This window comes from Zonotrichia albicollis, chromosome 4 (genome assembly GCF_047830755.1).
Source record: "Zonotrichia albicollis isolate bZonAlb1 chromosome 4, bZonAlb1.hap1, whole genome shotgun sequence".
Lineage (NCBI taxonomy): Eukaryota > Metazoa > Chordata > Aves > Passeriformes > Passerellidae > Zonotrichia > Zonotrichia albicollis.
The window spans coordinates 14,280,022-14,296,313 of record NC_133822.1 but is presented as its reverse complement, the minus strand read 5'-3'; the positions used below and the strand labels follow the sequence as shown (position 1 = coordinate 14,296,313).

The 16,292-nt window shown below is 39.5% G+C and overlaps 1 protein-coding gene across 8 annotated transcripts in view; it reads left to right on the top strand.

Annotated features, from left to right (window-relative positions):
* The window catches only part of SRPK2 (SRSF protein kinase 2), a 129,702-nt gene that overhangs the window by 77,703 nt on the left and 35,707 nt on the right, over positions 1-16,292 (top strand). For all 8 annotated transcript variants that reach the window (XR_012579906.1, XM_074538856.1, XM_074538853.1 and 5 more), the window contains one exon: positions 10,845-10,996. Coding sequence is in view for 7 of the 8 variants with exons in the window: in XM_074538856.1 (XP_074394957.1) it covers positions 10,845-10,996 (152 nt within the window). In the remaining variant the exon portion in view is untranslated. The remainder of the gene's footprint in view (positions 1-10,844; positions 10,997-16,292) is intronic.

Below are 16,292 nucleotides of genomic sequence, written 5' to 3'. Positions count from 1 at the left end.
GTTTGATGTGAATAAAGGATGGAAGGGCATTTTCCTGGAAACATCTGGAAAGGCAAAGGGCACATGGAGGTGTCTTACAGAGTGAGAAATGACAACCTCTTCATTGAGGGAATGTGACAGGAGAGCATGCTGAATGCAGTGGCTTTTGGAAACAACATCTGCATAAAATAAATAAAATATGCCTTGCTCTGTGAGGTTGCTAGCCAAGAGATCAACGTCAGTTTTGCATTGAGAAATATGAAAAGTAAACTTAAAAAAAAAAATCAGAGATCTAGGCACTTTAAAAAAGAAACTTTTTAAGCCAAGGAGCTTTGAGTAACTGCTTTCTTAAAGATCAGTTTATCAAAGTTATCCAAATATAAAGTATTTTCATGTGTTTGAAGAGTAATAACTGCTACTGCCTCTGTGAAGACAAGAAGACAGAAAGATTTAGTAAATGGTCATGAAGCTAAAACCAGCTGCTTGTTATTTATCTGTATTTGGGTAATAATGAATTTTTGTGAAAAACATCTGTTAGTTTTCCATTTGCTTGCTTTTGACTGCAGCTGGACTCTGCAATCTCTTTGCTGCTTTTACGTATTTCTTTTAGGAAAAATAGTGTTAAATTAACAGGAATGAGCGATATACAGGGAGAAGCTCAAAGCAGACATTTCATATGTTGTACTTATGACCACATATACCTAAAATTAAAGAGTATGACTGACTATTGAACACTAGCAAAAAGTTTTTGCATTATAGGCATCTTTGCAACTTATGTCTGATAGTTAAAATGTTTTGAGTTACTTGTTTAGCTTGCTTTTATAAGTTTTAATGATACTGCAATGGAAGCTGGGTACTTCCATAAATGCTAGTAGGAATTGTGAAGAGATTTATTAAAACTCTTGTTTTATAGAGGAAATGCTACTGGGATTTGAAAGTTTGGGAGAGGAGTTGTGTGTTTTTTGAAGGATTGAGTGCAATTCTTTATTTAGAAAGAAAACCTGTTAGTGGAAAGGAGTTGTGTTAATGTAAAGAGTTCATGTAAAATGCTTGTTCTGGCTTCTTGAAAAGAAGGTTAATGAGAAGTCTGGTATCAATAGAATTCCAACTGGAGCATTCAGAATTTATCACTGCAGCAAATGTTTGTATTTGCAGCAGACAGAGAGGTTCTTCTAACTGCTGGCTTAGTCATGCAGTCTTGTTCCTTCAGGCTCTGGTTTTTTCACCTGCCAGTTATGTCCAATGCAAAATGCCTCTCTGCTTCCCCTTCTCTCATTGCCTGAAGAACTGAGCTCCCAGACATAATCCAGAGCATGATGCATTTCCCTTAATGGGATGAATGGGTCTTCTAAACATTAATTAAATGTGGACATGAAAAATGCATTTTTGCACTGAGATGATCACATGAAGTCAGGATTACATTTTTCCAGGGTGCTTTAGGGGTCAGGAAAAAACCCAACCAACCAAAGGCAAGAACTACTCTGCTGCTCGACTGCATTTGATATCAAGTGAAGGGTTACAACTTCACTATTCCTATGAAATCCTTTTTACTAGGTTGTTAAATGGGTAAAAGGGAGAGTGAAACACTGTATTTGTCAGTTTACTTCAGCTCATTTTGCTTCATTTGTCCTTAGTTGTCTTCATTTAGTTTCTAACGAATAAATGGAATATAGACTTCCTTGAAGGAGCTATTGTCTTGTGATAAAGCCAGAATGAAATCCTGTATTTTGTAATTTAGTTATGAATTTATATTTCTGTCCATATTTAACCTCAAATGGTCAGTCACTTAAGTGGTTTTGGTCAAATCAAGTTCAGTCTGCTGACTTCACCGGGGTCAGGGTTGTTGGAGAGCAGAGGGTGATTCTTCCCCCTATCCTTCAAAACACGTAAATTTGTTGCTAGTGGCAACTGTAGGATACTGAAACAACAACAGCATGTTTCCTGAATATATCTTATTAATAGAAAGACTAGAGACACTATAATTTAACATGCCAGAGAGAAAGGCAGAAATTAAATACTACAACATAACATGCCAGAAAGAAAGTCAAAAATTAATTTCCATTTAAACACTCGTGAGTCATTATGTTAAAAACAATCGATCGTGCGTTCATGGTGAAGGGAGAAAGAAGTCAAAAGTGGCCATTGCTGTCACCATCTGCTGGTGCTCCCTGTCAGGTTGTCTTGTTGGTCAGAAGTGGAGGTTGCTGCACTTAGAGGAAGAGGCCTTGCAGGTGAGAAGGGATTCTTGTTGCAAGAGGATTTGAAGAAGTTGAAGCTTCATGTGTGGTTTATGAGACTAGGTTATTTTTTAGCATTTTTTATTATTGCATTGGACTGGTATTCCATATCTGATGTACTTCAGGTGGTAGTTTTATTTTGACATGTTAGGATGTATATATAAGAAACTGTATTCTTCATTGAACAGTACATGATACATGGATTTATGACAGCTCTATTTGTCCACTTTGGCTCTTTGGAATTTCTATTTTTTTTTTAGCCAAAAGCTCTTGTGGTGCAGAAGGTGTTTTACTGATTTCGTCACTGGTGTAATCAGCTTGAAGAAATGGCATGACATGAGCCAAGGAGGTTTGATATTGGGACAAAGTTCTTCACACAGACAGTGGCTGGGCCCTGGAACCCCAGGGAAATGGTCACAGGGGTGAGTGTGAAGTTAAGAGTTAAGAAACATTTGGACAAAACACAATGTGTTTTCTAGGGCTGTCCTCTGAAGGACCAGGAGATGGATTTGATGATGCTGGTTGGTCCATCCCATCTCAAAATATTCTATGATTTTAACATTCTCAGCCTTTACCACACTTTACTGGTGACTAGAAAGACAGGTAAGGAACAAGCTGCCAAGTATCTATTTATATATTTTCTTTTTGTGCTGCCAGGTGGGTCTGTGTTTTTTAATTAACTGTTGACTTTTTTCCTTTGCAAGTCTGTAAGATACTTGTCTGGAAAATACAGCTCTGTGAGAAAAACAGTATTTGAGGAAGAAAACATATTAAAGTCCAATTAAGCTGGAAGCTTTCTGGGTACATTTGGCTTCTGGTTTACTGACTTAAGAACGTTTTAACACAATCGCATTTGTTTGAGAACAAAATTTCATTTGGGACTGACTTTCAGAGCTTGAAACCAGTTCCTTCTGGGAACATGGTGTGACTTTATCAGAGAAAGGCCATAAGAGCTGCATCCTAAACTTAGCAGACTTTACTGCTTCATGCTGGGTGTGATTCGGTGTAATGGCAGGCTGCTGCCCTTGGCAGTGTGCCCTTCCTATGATGCTGGACTGGGCTGGGCTGTGGTAAAACTGCAGCACTTGCTGGTGAAATGGCATTTGTTTGTAGTGGCTGTTTGTAGTAAACCCCTCAGGTTTAGCCAGGGCCCCTTGGAGAATAGAATGCTGACACAGCAGCAAAGAAGTTTCCTGTCTCCAGGGACATCCGCCTTGTACCTTATCCTTATAGCCATGTAAGGCAATATTGTGTTAAACCCTACTATTGGTCACTTATGGTCACTCTAACACCTTTGCCATTGGTCAGGATTGGATCCAGGCCAAGGGTATAAAAGTAGCATACTGTACCCCTACTAACTCGGAAGAAGAAGAGCTGAGACCCTTCACGGACCCCTACAATAAAGCCATACTCGTGGAACAGCCAGTGTCTTCTGCTTCTCCTCTCTCTACCGTCTGCTGGAGCCTTAGGCCAAGGGAAAAGCTACCTAGCAAGCAAAGCTGAAATCACAAGAGCTGCCTAATCACTAAGAGCTGAATATCTCCCTGCTTGCTAGGGGCTAACCCACGGCCTTGGTCTGAGAGCGAGCTGGCTTCTAGCACCCAGTCCCCTTGGGGACTGAGCTCTGGAGCTGTAACAGCTTGCATAGGATAAGACCAAGCTAGGCTCATTTAGCTGTTGTTTGGAATGGAAGAAGGCAGCATTCCTTGGCATTTCACTGGGAATTTGAGTATCCATTTAAGCCCAAGGTGGCCTCCAAAAGACTAGCAAGTAAGATGGGAATGAAAAATTCTGTGTTGCTGTTTGAGGTTACAAAAGCTACCATGTCTCAGCCTGCTCCCTTCTGGGAGGGATTTTACTGCTGCTTCTATTAATGTTTGATGGGAGGATGGTATCTTTGGAAGGAATGTTAACAGTCCCAGGAGGAATTATAATTTTGTTTGATAGTGACCAGACGTAGAAACTGCTTCATGCTTGTGACATACCAGTGCTCTCTCTTTTTATGCATAAATTTCCTAGAATTGGAGATTGTAGCACTGTTTTGTACTACAGTAAGAACACAAATAGTGCTTTTCAGGTATAGCAAAGCTGTCTCTGGAAGTTCACATCAACAATTTCTTGGAGTTGGTTAAAAACACATCTCCTTATGCCCTGTTTCCTTCTGGACTTGTAGACTGTTTCTGAAAACAGTAAGATGACCTCTGGCATAATTAAAAGAATGATTAAATTACAAATGATTTGTCATTGCTATTAAAATTTTAAAATATTCTGAATTACAATCCACTTAAAATCTTACTTGAAACATGGAACATAATTTTGTTCCTTGAGTGATAACTTCAGAGTTCTTTTGATCTTTCTTATGTTTTTTGTTGTTTGTTTTATGTGTGTGAATTTATTCAGAAAGCCTCCATTTAAGGCTGCCTCTGGTTCAAAGAGCTCAGTGTTAGAAGGCACCTATCTAATTAAGCTAAATTTGCATTTGAGAAAAAAGAGCAGGCAAGAATTCAGCTCGTAAAGCAGACACCATTTGTACAAACGAGAAAGAGATCCAAATAGCTGAGACTTTCAGCAATTAATAACAGCTGTAAGAAATTTATGTATGGAGGTTCAGACTTTTAACTCTACAGAACCTTGAGAGCCTTGCCTAGGAACATAGAAGCTGTTGCTTTTAGGAGATGGAGGGATGGACCCACACTCACTAGTTAATTTTGTAAAGCTCCTATCTCTCAGGAGGCTTACAGTGTAATTCTTCTGATGCTCACCCTCCCCCTTGCTTCATCTTTTTACTTCAGATTGAAATTCCCTGTAGAACCTCTGTGGACATGGCAAAAGGTTCATATAAACTAGAATCTAGTTTGTTCCATATTTTATTTGATATATGAAGAAGTCATTTGACCTAATTTTATTCGCATTTCCTGTTAGTGAAAAATGTCTTTGGTTGTGTTCATCTGAAAATCTTAAAGGGAAGTTTTGTTTATCCCTCAGATTGAGTTAGTTCTTAATCTGATAAATTTCTTTTTCCCAAATTTTTTTTTTCATTTGACACAGTCTGATTTCCTTCTGAAATGATGCTTTCCTAAAGGTAAGAGAATCAGGTGCAGGTTTTAGCCACTTTGAAGGCAAAGCTTTGTTTACCTAAAAGTAGTCACTATGAGTGCAGAGTGTTCATAGAGAGGAATACCTGCTTTTCTATTCCCATTCCCCATGGGAACAGGAGGTTTTCCTCAGGTAGTCTTCTTCTATAGCAGTCTTGCCTGCAAGACATTCTTATCCATTACTTCATAATGAAAATATATTTTTTTGTGTGTGTGTGAGGATTTCAGATAAAGAGACCCGAAGTCTTTTTTGGTTTTTAGTAATGGAAATCATTCATCAGTTGAGGAAAAGAAAGGAATGTGTGAAGAGGGAGTGACTGCACGAGGACAGACCCCAGAGCTCCTGCATTCCCCTTGGCCACGAGCAGAGGCAGCAGCTCCTGGGGAGGAGTGCAGGGCTGTGCCCTGGGGTGCTGAATGCTGTTCCACATTGCAGGGCTGTGCCCTGGGGTGCTGAATGCTGTTCCACATTGCAGGGCTGTGCCCTGGGGTGCTGAATGCTGTTCCACATTGCAGGCTGCTGGCCTTCACGAGTCACAGCCAGTCCTGGCTTTGCCATCAGTCACCTTTTCTGCCATGAGTTTTTTTGAGCCCTATTTGAGCTTAAATAACTTCTCGTATCCATGATACCTAAGGGAAAAAAGTTCACCTTAGTTTTTACCATCATATTGCATGAGTCTTTTTTTTTTTGAGTTTTCTGTCAGCTTGGCTCAATTTCTATGGGATGAGGCAGTGGGCAGCCATTTCCTATTTGCTTTCTCTGTATCTCTCTAGATTTTGTAGCACTCTGCTGTCTTGTTTTCTTGGCTGGGGAGTTCTGGTATGTTCAGATGCTCCCCATATGGAAGGCATTTTGTGATTTTAGTCACTCTCACTGCTCTTGTTTTACCTTTTCCAGAACAGAAGAATAGCAAATGACCCCAGAACATCAACAACAACAAAAAAAGAATGGAATTTTCTGGATTTCTAATAGTATAATATTCTCAGCATTTTAAGGTTTGAGTGTTAAGGAGATTGCTTTTACTGTTGTCTGTTACCCAGTGGGAGCATGGAGCAACATGTTCATGAGGGAGAACAGTAAAATTAAATTGTTAGAAATGTTATGTTTCATAACAGTGGGCAGTTGATTTTTTGTAAGATTCCATGCAGGGTTTTGACGCATTTTGCTTCAAGTTCACTGTAGAGGAGAAATATTTCAGCTTTTCTTCTGTATTTTACTAAGTATTCCCTCTAAGAGCAGTTTAAAAATAGGATTTAATTGTGTTTTGATTGGACTTTGCTGTAAATTTATTTTTGCCCATGGAAAAGGCAGTAATTAAAAGACAAAAAATGCTGGCTAGTGTTTGCTAATCGTTTTTAGTGTTTCTTTCAATATAATTATAAGGTTTGTCATTGTAGCCAGTGGAGATGGTCAGTTCTCTGCATACCTGCTGACAAAATACTGAGAGTCTAGAAATGGTGTGTTGTCTTCTTGTGTTAATTAAGTGTTTATGCTTGGGTGGTGATGAACAGTCTAATAGTGGTAGACCACAGAGTACCAAGTGATTACTTCAGAAAAAAGAAAAACAAGTTTCATATTTATCTCTGCATGCATGTGTTACCTAATGCATATCATTACATGGCATTTTAGGAATAAAAAAGACTAATAACTTGAAATAATGGTTGTTGAACAGCTTTTTATGTTCTAATACTATTTGACAACTATATTTCTGAAAAGGAAACGGAGATTGTGTTTGTGACTCACAGGTTTCTAAATGGTTGGATTTTTTAATGTCAAAAATATTTTAAAGTCTACTCAAAAAATAATTTACATTTAGCAGATTGTACTGGAAAAAATGAAATCTGAGCTGAATAAACTGTATATTCATGCCCTAAATTGCACATGAAGATGTTGTTGAAGCATTCATCATAGCTTATCTTTGCAATTCAATAAAAGGCCATTCAGAAATAGCAAAACTGGAGTTCTCTCATTGATGCCCTTCCTAACACTGTGAAACTATGAGTTGGCAGAAGAGGAAATTGCATTGGGGATGCCAGGATGAGTTACTCAACCTGTAGGCAGAATTTAAGCCATCAAGTGAAGTGTTGAAGACTTGATCTTTACATATATCCTAGAAAAGTAAAAGTGAAAAAACCAAAGAACGATAGGAATCTCTTGCTAAGAATTCTAAACTAGAGGAAAAAAATTGCCAAAATGCAGAATTAGCAGTCAGACTGATGTAACTCAGTATGTTTCTTCCCTCATCTTTCTGTACTAATATTTGATTGCTCCAGAAGATACAAGCAAAGCTAAATGGATAAACCCAAGATCTTCCTCAGTTTAAAGCAGTGTTTTGTTATTTGCAGATAAAAATCATAAATAACTCTGAAAGGAAATACAGTAATATCTTTACTTCCTTCTTGGTGTCCACAAAGGACAGTAAGAAAACACTTCTGAATGTAAAAATCAACTGGGATTGAAGACAGGAAAAATAACCCCTTTCAAACCAAAATCAAATACAGTAGCTTGAGAAGGACTCAGAATAACCCTGTTTTCTTAACCTATTTCAGTGAACTTTTGAACTTATCACCACACTGCATTTCCCTATCCTACCCTGCATTTTCTATATTTGTACCATTTCATGTGACCAAAATAGTAATATGGATATTTGTGGTCAGAACAAAGTAGGATGATGGTACCATCCAAAATCAGGAGTCCAGGCACTGATGGATGTGCCTGTGTTCCTGGCACCCTGCTTTCAGACACATGGATGAAGTACAGGCTATTTCACTGTATTTTCTTCTTGCTTGTAGAATCATTTAGGCTGGAAAAGACTTTTAGGGCCATCAAGTCCAACCAGTATTTTTTTATTTTTAGGTGTCCTTAGTTCTTGATCTATGTATCCAAAATGGTCCTGTGCCCAGCAGATGAAGTTTCAGGGTTTGTAATGTAGGTCCTTTTGTGATGGTTTGTTGGGTTTAAGCTTCAGATCAGGTGTAGGAGCTGTCACTGGGAGCTTGCTGGCACCATGAAACCAGGAGGGTCAGAAATCTGGTTTGTGGTAGGATTAGCTGGACAGAGAATGCGCTGAACCTTCCATTTGCAGTTTCCTCTCAGTGTACCAGATAATGACATCTGTTGGGAGCCAAAAATGAAAGAGGGAGGCAAACAACCAACATAATTTTAAGTAGGAACACCTGCGAATATTTTTATTTTTTATCCTACAAATGGATTCCTCTTTTTTCTAGTTGCATGTGGTTAAAACTGATTTAAATTCTTTTACTTCATTAGATTTCTCATAATAACTTAAATAGTTGATAAATTAGTTCAAAATACCCCTTTTTAAATCTGGCCATTTATTGACTGAAGAATTTTATTATGTGAAAGGGGTGGCAGGCAGATAAATTTAGTATTCAATGCAGCTTGCAGTGATGTCCTTTTAAGCAAAGGCATAATAGCAGCTGCTGTGCAGGTGGTGAGTGTTGCCCATGGCATTTGTTTCTGACCAACCATGTTCTCTTTGACTCCAAAGGGTCTGTCTGTCTGTCTTGAACAGTTGCAGTGTGTTAACAGGGAAAGGAATTATGAGGAAGATGACTTAGAAGTGGGATAAACATAAGTACAGTTTTTACTCATGATGAAGAAAGTATTTGGATCTTAATTCTAGGTGCTGAAATATCAGCCAGCTACAGATTTATGTTTTTTTATTACACAAAGGACAAACTACTGTTAATACGGTGGTTTTTTGATGCAGTTAATTTGAAATAGATGTAAATGTAAGTTATAGCAGCTTTTGATGGCACAAATGCTTAAGTTACTTTGCAAATATATTTGGAAAGTATATACTTTTTATTTGCAAGAGGCATGAATACAAAAAATAACAGCATCAACCTGTTTGGGGAAGGCTTTCTTAATTATATGACAGAGAGGTCACATCACTTCAACCCTGGACTTAAGTCTGTGGAAAATAGTCAGTTTTGTGAGTAATTTGTAGTAACCAAGTACAGCTTTCTTTGGAACGGGATATAAAATATAATTTTACTTTGGTTGTTTTTTTTTTTTTTAAATAGGAGCTGCAAGACAAAAAAAGAATCAAACCCATCTCTTGCCTGGTGGTGTCAGACCTTGTTGATTTTGGTTTGGTTTTTAAAAAAAATAATTAGTGCATATTAAAGCATATTATATGCCTTGAGATGAGCATCATAGACTACCTAGGAAGATGAGGTTTTTTCTCTTACTTTTTAATAGATGTTTTCAGTATTTTGTATACTGATACAGCTTTCCACAGTGTTGGCAGGAGCTACAGATGAGAAGTGCATTAAGGCTTGGGGTCAGTTTCTCTAGATTGTTTCTTGCTGTGTATTAATGAGATCTTTCCTCCTTCAGCTAGCAGGCAGGAGCTTTTGAATATCTTGATGTTCTTTGCAAAGGTATTTCTTCCCAGTTGTGCTCAAGAAGATGAGTCTAACATCAGGGATTTCAAAAGCTGTTCTGTATCTGATTCTATACTGATTATACTATGCTTCTGTATCTGATTCTATACTGATTATACTATGCTTCTGTATCTGATTCTATACTGATTATACTATACTTCTGTATCTGATTCTATACGTCATATGCTCATCAGGGATTTCAGAAGCTCGTGTGTTTCTGATTCTGTACTTTGAGTCTTTGCAAGCTCTTTCACGTGGGAGCTGCTCTTGGTTTGGCCAGGTTCCTCTGTGCACGCCTCCCCGGTGTCCCAGAGGGGATGTGAGAGGTGACAGTGAGAACGTGAGATGCTTCACTGGTTTTTCATCACCCCTGCAGGGCTGGGTACCCCAGTGCGGTGGCCCTGTGCTCAGTGTGCTCTCTGTGCATTGCAGGCCCGAGCCTCAGCAGAAAGCTCCCTCTGAGCCGCCGCTGCCCCTTGAGGGGCTGGGTACTCTATTGCGGTGGCTCAGTGCTCAGTGTGCTGTCTGGTTTTCCATCACCCCTGAAGGGCTGGGCAGCCCACTGCGGTGATCCTTTGCTCAGTGTGCTGTCTGGTTTTCCATGCCCCTGCAGGGCTGGGTACCCCATTGCCGCGGCCCTGTGCTCAGTGCGCTCTCTGGTTTTCCATGCCCCTGCAGGGCTGGGTACCCCATTGCCGTGGCCCTGTGCTCAGTGTGCTCTGTGGTTTTCCATGCCCCTGCAGGGCTGGGTACCCCGCTGCCGTGGCTCTGTGCTCAGTGTGCTCTGTGGTTTTCCATGGCCCCTGGGGGCTGGGTACCCCATTGCCGTGGCCCTGTGCTCAGTGTACTCTGGTTTTCCATGGCCCCTGGGGGCTGGGTACCCCATTGCCGTGGCCCTGTGCTCAGTGTACTCTGGTTTTCCATGCCCCTGCAGGGATGGGTACCCCACTGCCGCGGCCCTGTGCTCAGTGTGCTCTCTGGTTTTCCGTGCCCCTGCAGGGCTGGGTACCCCATTGCCGTGGCCCTGTGCTCAGTGTACTCTCTGGTTTTCCGTGCCCCTGCAGGGCTGGGTACCCCGCTGCCGTAGCCCTGTGCTCAGTGTGCTCTCTGTGCATTGCAGGCCCGAGCCTCAGCAGAAAGCTCCCTCAGCGCCGCCGCCTCCGCCGCCGCCCCCGCCGCCGCCCCTGCCGGAGCCCGCCCCGCCCGAGCCCGAGGAGGAGATTCTGGGCTCCGACGATGAGGAGCAGGAGGATCCCGCAGATTACTGTAAAGGTGAGTGCAGGTCACTGCTCTCAGGCTGAACACTGCCATGCCAGTCTGGTTCTGGTTCTTGAGGGATTTTTAAAGGGATGATCTTTAATTGCGGAATTTACTTGTACAACAATTAGGAACTGCTCATCGTTTCAGGTCCTAAAACAATTATGCATCAGGACCTGAAATGATGAGCTATTCCTAATTTATAATTGTCTTCAGCATTACTTTTTCACTTAGCCATAGCTTGTTTATGCATTTTTCAATAGATACACAAGTGTGGCATCCCTGTATTCTTCCTGATGTCCCAGTTGTAAGAATAGAGAATAAACTTCCCTTGATTCATGTGAGTTGTAAGAGAAACAAAAACACCCAAGCCAAGACAAGCAACTCATATCCAAAATGTTCCAAAATGCCTTGATGCTTTCAGGAGCAATTCCTAAATTTATTTTTAAACTGTATCCTTTATTTTTCCTTTCTTCTTTCACTTGCACTAGCCTAAGATGTTGCATGCTTCTTTTCCACATGGTGTCTTTCACAGCTCTCAGCGTTGTCTGAGGCTCTCTACATCTTCGTTTTAACTCAATTTCCTGAATTTTTGTATTGATTATATTCAGATTTTAAATATTGTTAAATGCATAAAAGCATGACTGCGGTACAACAGTGTCAATACTTAAATTTATTTTAATGTCACTGCTAAAGTTGCAAATCTGTTCCCATTAGGGTAGAGTGTACACTGTACTTAGATGAAAAATGATAAATAAAAGTTCTGTCAACTCTGGGTTACCTGTTATAGTAGATTTCAAGAATACATACATCAGAATTTTATCTCTTCAGATCAGTATTTTTGAATAGTCGAAAAGCACACTATGCACACTGACTGTATCTGGTATTCTGTATTCCTCATACCAAAACCCACTTCCTGTGTCAAATGTGATAATGCCTTCTAATCAGAAGTTTCTGTGTAGGTCTGGAAATGTGCTATTTCAAGGATTCCCCTTCCTAGCCTGGAAAAGTGTTTTGTATTTACGTATTTAACAATGGAAAGTGACTATTTCATTTTGGTGTAAGAAGTTTCATTAATATATTGTATTTCAAATGTGTATGTGGCTTACAAATGCTAATAGTGAAAGCCAAACAATAAACTCAAACTAGATGTCAACATCTGCAGGAGGGAAGAGAAAAGCATGTCACTGAACCATGCTCAAGTATTTTGTTGTTTTTTTTTTTGTGTTAAAACACATTTGTTGTGTAAGATAACTCTTTTGGTGTCTTTAACGTGTTCCATCAGTGAATAAGGGTTTGTTTTAACATCTGTGTACTCATAAACATCTGTATTTCCTTGAGATTAAGCATTTCAAAGCTCTGACTTTATTCTTTCCTGAAGTAAAGGCTGCATTAGTTTCAAACAATTCATTGTTGTCTGTTTTCCAGTATCCCTTGCAAAAATGTCACCATCTGCAGAAGCTAGGTCACAAAACAAAAAAATAGTCTAAGTAGAGAGCCTGCTTATGAGTTACCTGTTTTACTAGAGCAGGTCAGTAGTGAGGTCTGTATACTTCTGAAATAAACTACATTACACTAAAGATAGTTGTAGGCTTCCTAAAAAATTAAAGGGAACTTCTGTATGCACAAAGGTTCCTCTGAATTCTTGTGATCCTGAGGCTTTGAATTTTTTAAAGTACATTAAAGATGGTTCAGGCTTTGGTTCATTTGGATGTCATGATCATTACTTGTTTCTATCTATGAAACTTGTCTCTATCTATGTTATCTATGAGAGCAGGGCTTTTGTTGCTTCAGTAGAGGATTTGCTTATTTTCTGACCCTAATTTCCTGTAAGACTGAGCAGTGCATTTCCTTCTTTCAGTCTGCTGGCATGCAACTGGAGAGAGGGTCTCCGTAAGAATCTGAATGCCATGACCACTTGGGGATTTGTTTATGTATTTTATGTTCTGTATAGGGAATGAACAAGTTATTTTGTAAAGAACTCCCAAATGGCTTTTAGATGCATTTTCCATTTTTTGGAGAGATGTGTTATTAGTTTGAGTATCTTTTTCTGTTTTGGGTAGCGAGGGGAAGATAAAGATTTGGAAATTACCATTTATTGCTGGAGTGTCTCTTTTATTTCTAAATTTGTCTTCAAAATGGCAGTCTTCCAGGGTTTTTGACTGAGGCCCAGAGCATACTTCATCTCTTCTCAGCCCCAGTCTGAATTTTTATAGGAGGGGAATTTTGATAATGAGTATATAATTATTTTTTTTTCAGGAATTCGGCATATGGCCTGTTAGCTGTACTTCCTGTAGAGTATTTTTGTTACTACTTTTATTTTTAAGGGTATGTTACTGTGTGCTGGGCTTGCATCTTGACCACATTACATGGTGATTAGTAAATAGTCATAGTAGTGTTTTTTAATGAGGGAATTGGATCAGTTTGTATTAGCACCTGATGTGAAAGAGACTGACTAGCAGCCATCTGTGAAAAGCAGACTGACTTCCGTTCCCTGGGGGCTTCCTCCAGGGCCTGTTTGAGTCTGTGACATTACTTCTGCTTGTGTTACTGAATTTGCATGAAATGCTTTTCAAATATTTATTTGAGGAATGGAAATATCAATCGTCCAACTGCATGGTTTTTTGGGGGGGTACTTTGTAAAACTACTTTTTCTTCTCTGAAAAGCCTTGAAACACGTGGTGATTTTTTTTTTTTTTGCAAGAGTCTGTTGTGTCATGGATGTAATTGGAATTTTTTGCTTCTCTGATCATCTTCTCTGCCCCCTGGAGATGTCTCCCATTCATCCAGTTCACAAAGGGAATAATTCCCTATACAAACATAGAATGAGCCAGCTACAATTACCAATACATTCAGGAGACATTCAGGAATAATGACCTCATTTTTCTGACCCTCCTTCTTGCATGCATGTAGCTAGCTAGCTGTGAGAGACACTTTTTTCTTCTGTGTGTGCTGCAGTACAACAGGGTGGGTTTTTTTATGTTAATTTATCAGCAGTGCCACTTATACGTTGCATATTTTCAAATGCCAGTATTGTTTTTCCAAAAGCACATAATTTTTATCACTTGTTGATTTTGCATAGATGCTTTCTTGTTACTAATACTTAGAAATACTTTCGGTATCATGGAGAACTTAAATTGTTACATTCATCTTAGGATGGCACCAATTTTTAATATACATATAACTTAAGTGGATTGTTACCTGGTTGTCCACAGCCTGTAAATGCATATGTTGCTGATAGGAATAATCAGAGAGTAACATGTACAGGAATGGTAACAGATTATTTCCAAAACTGCTCCTGCTGTGACTTTGGACAGTGGAAAGTATCTTGTGAAATGTATACACTCATATGCTATGTGTGCTCCCATGGTTGGCATCTGTCACATATGCTGGTGTATTGTTATAATTAGTTATGACACTGGTGTAGGGATCAAAACAACATGGTTTTACATATATAGTATTGTTGTGCTACCAACATGTAGAGTTTACTAAAATAACTTATCAAGCCTCAATTTATTAACTTTGGTGTCTTTGTCTGATTTCCTCTCTGTGCTGTTTCCTTTTCTGTGTCTGATGGGAAGGCACCATCACAAGTTTTTGATTATTTTTGACCCTTTGAAGTACAAGTATGCCAAAAGCTATGTGTAGAGTCAGACTTAAAAGGCTCTTGTTTGCCTAAACTATTCCTAGGAACATATTTTTATCTGTGATGGTTTATCTATGTGGAAGTCTCATATAAATTTTGCAGGTCATCAGATTTGATTGCATACCTTTTCAGTAATGGAAAGGTAGAATTCCTGTATGTTCTCTTAACTTTCCTGTTGCATCTATGACTTCATCATCCTGCATAGAATTTTGTGGGGAAAAAAATTACCAAGTAATTAGAATTTTGTTTGTTTGTATTAAACCACTCAATAGCTGTCTTAAATAATGGTTACATTTATCCAGATTGTTAAATATCTCCATCAGCTGTTACTAGAAGGATGCTTAAATAGACAAAATCGAATTTAGTTTGGTTTCCAATTTTTGTATCAGTGCCAATTCATGTATTTGTGTTTATTCAGCAAAATTTCTGTAATAGTGAAGCTGCAGTAGACTCGGGCTTCATCTGTGGCTGGTGCTGTTTCTGTTTGCAGAGGGGCAGTATAATATTCAGCCCTTACTCTCAGTAAGTCCAGGTCCCCCCTTCTCTACTGGAGGGTAAATCCAGTCAGGTGTTCCAAAAGTGATCTGGGTTTTGATTTGGAAATAAGGAATTCCCACTAGCCAGTGTGGGCATCCTTACTGAGGGTGGCACAGCTCAGCAGTGGGAGTGAAAATATCATTTTGCTGGGCTGGGTGGGTTGTCCTGGCAGCTTCCATGAGCATTTCCTTCCTAGTGATGGGAGGGCTGGGGAGGTCTGCCCCAAGGGAAGGGTCAGCTTTTGGGGAAGCTGTGTCTGCTGCTTGCTAAGCCTGCAGTTACACCTCAGCACACATTTATCAAAGCTGTGTGTGTTGTGGAGTTTGTTAGGCACACCAGCATCTAACACCATGTGTCATTTAAGCTTTATCCTTCTCCTGAGTATGTAATCGTTATAATTCTGTAGCACAGTTGTGTTAAATTTATTATTCTGCTCTGGCAGCATAGGAGAGTTCATAAAAGAACTGTTGAACTTCTGTTAAGGCAGAGGATGTTATTAGCAAAAAGAGAACAAAAATATATCCAGATTTGACATCACTGTTCCCACAGATAAAAGGAGATAAGAGAGAAATTTCTGTTTTAAATTCAAGGAATTAATTTATAAATTCACATTGTTGTCTTTACCAGTTCTAACAGGATTTTCAGGGGATTCAAAACAGATCCAGAAATTTCGAGAAAGTAGTTGGAGGTTTTCCTGATTCTAAATGGATTGGTCAGTGACTGAGGATCCTGCCAAAGGACACTTGGGCATGACATTGTGAAGGACCAGAAAGAGATAAATAAGTGGTTCCTTGAAAGCTGCTTTGGGTCTGCTGCTGGTGTCCTGGAGGGTTACATGGTGCAGCTTTATTATTTGTTTGCAATTCAGGCAAAATTATGGATGTTTTTGTTGGTGTGTTAAGGTCTGAATAAATTCCTGTGTGTTCATTGTCTTCCCTGTGTTTAACTAAGAGTAAGAATATCTCCCAAAATACAAAGGAAATAAAAGGCTTCATTACAGCTCTAGAAACCTGAGCTCCAGCTTGCTCTGTCCTGTTGGCCTTTCTGCCTCATGGGGCTGTGGAGAACCTGGGTAGTGGTTTAAATTTGGACTGCAGACTTCAGTAATGGAAAAGCGGTTCAGACACA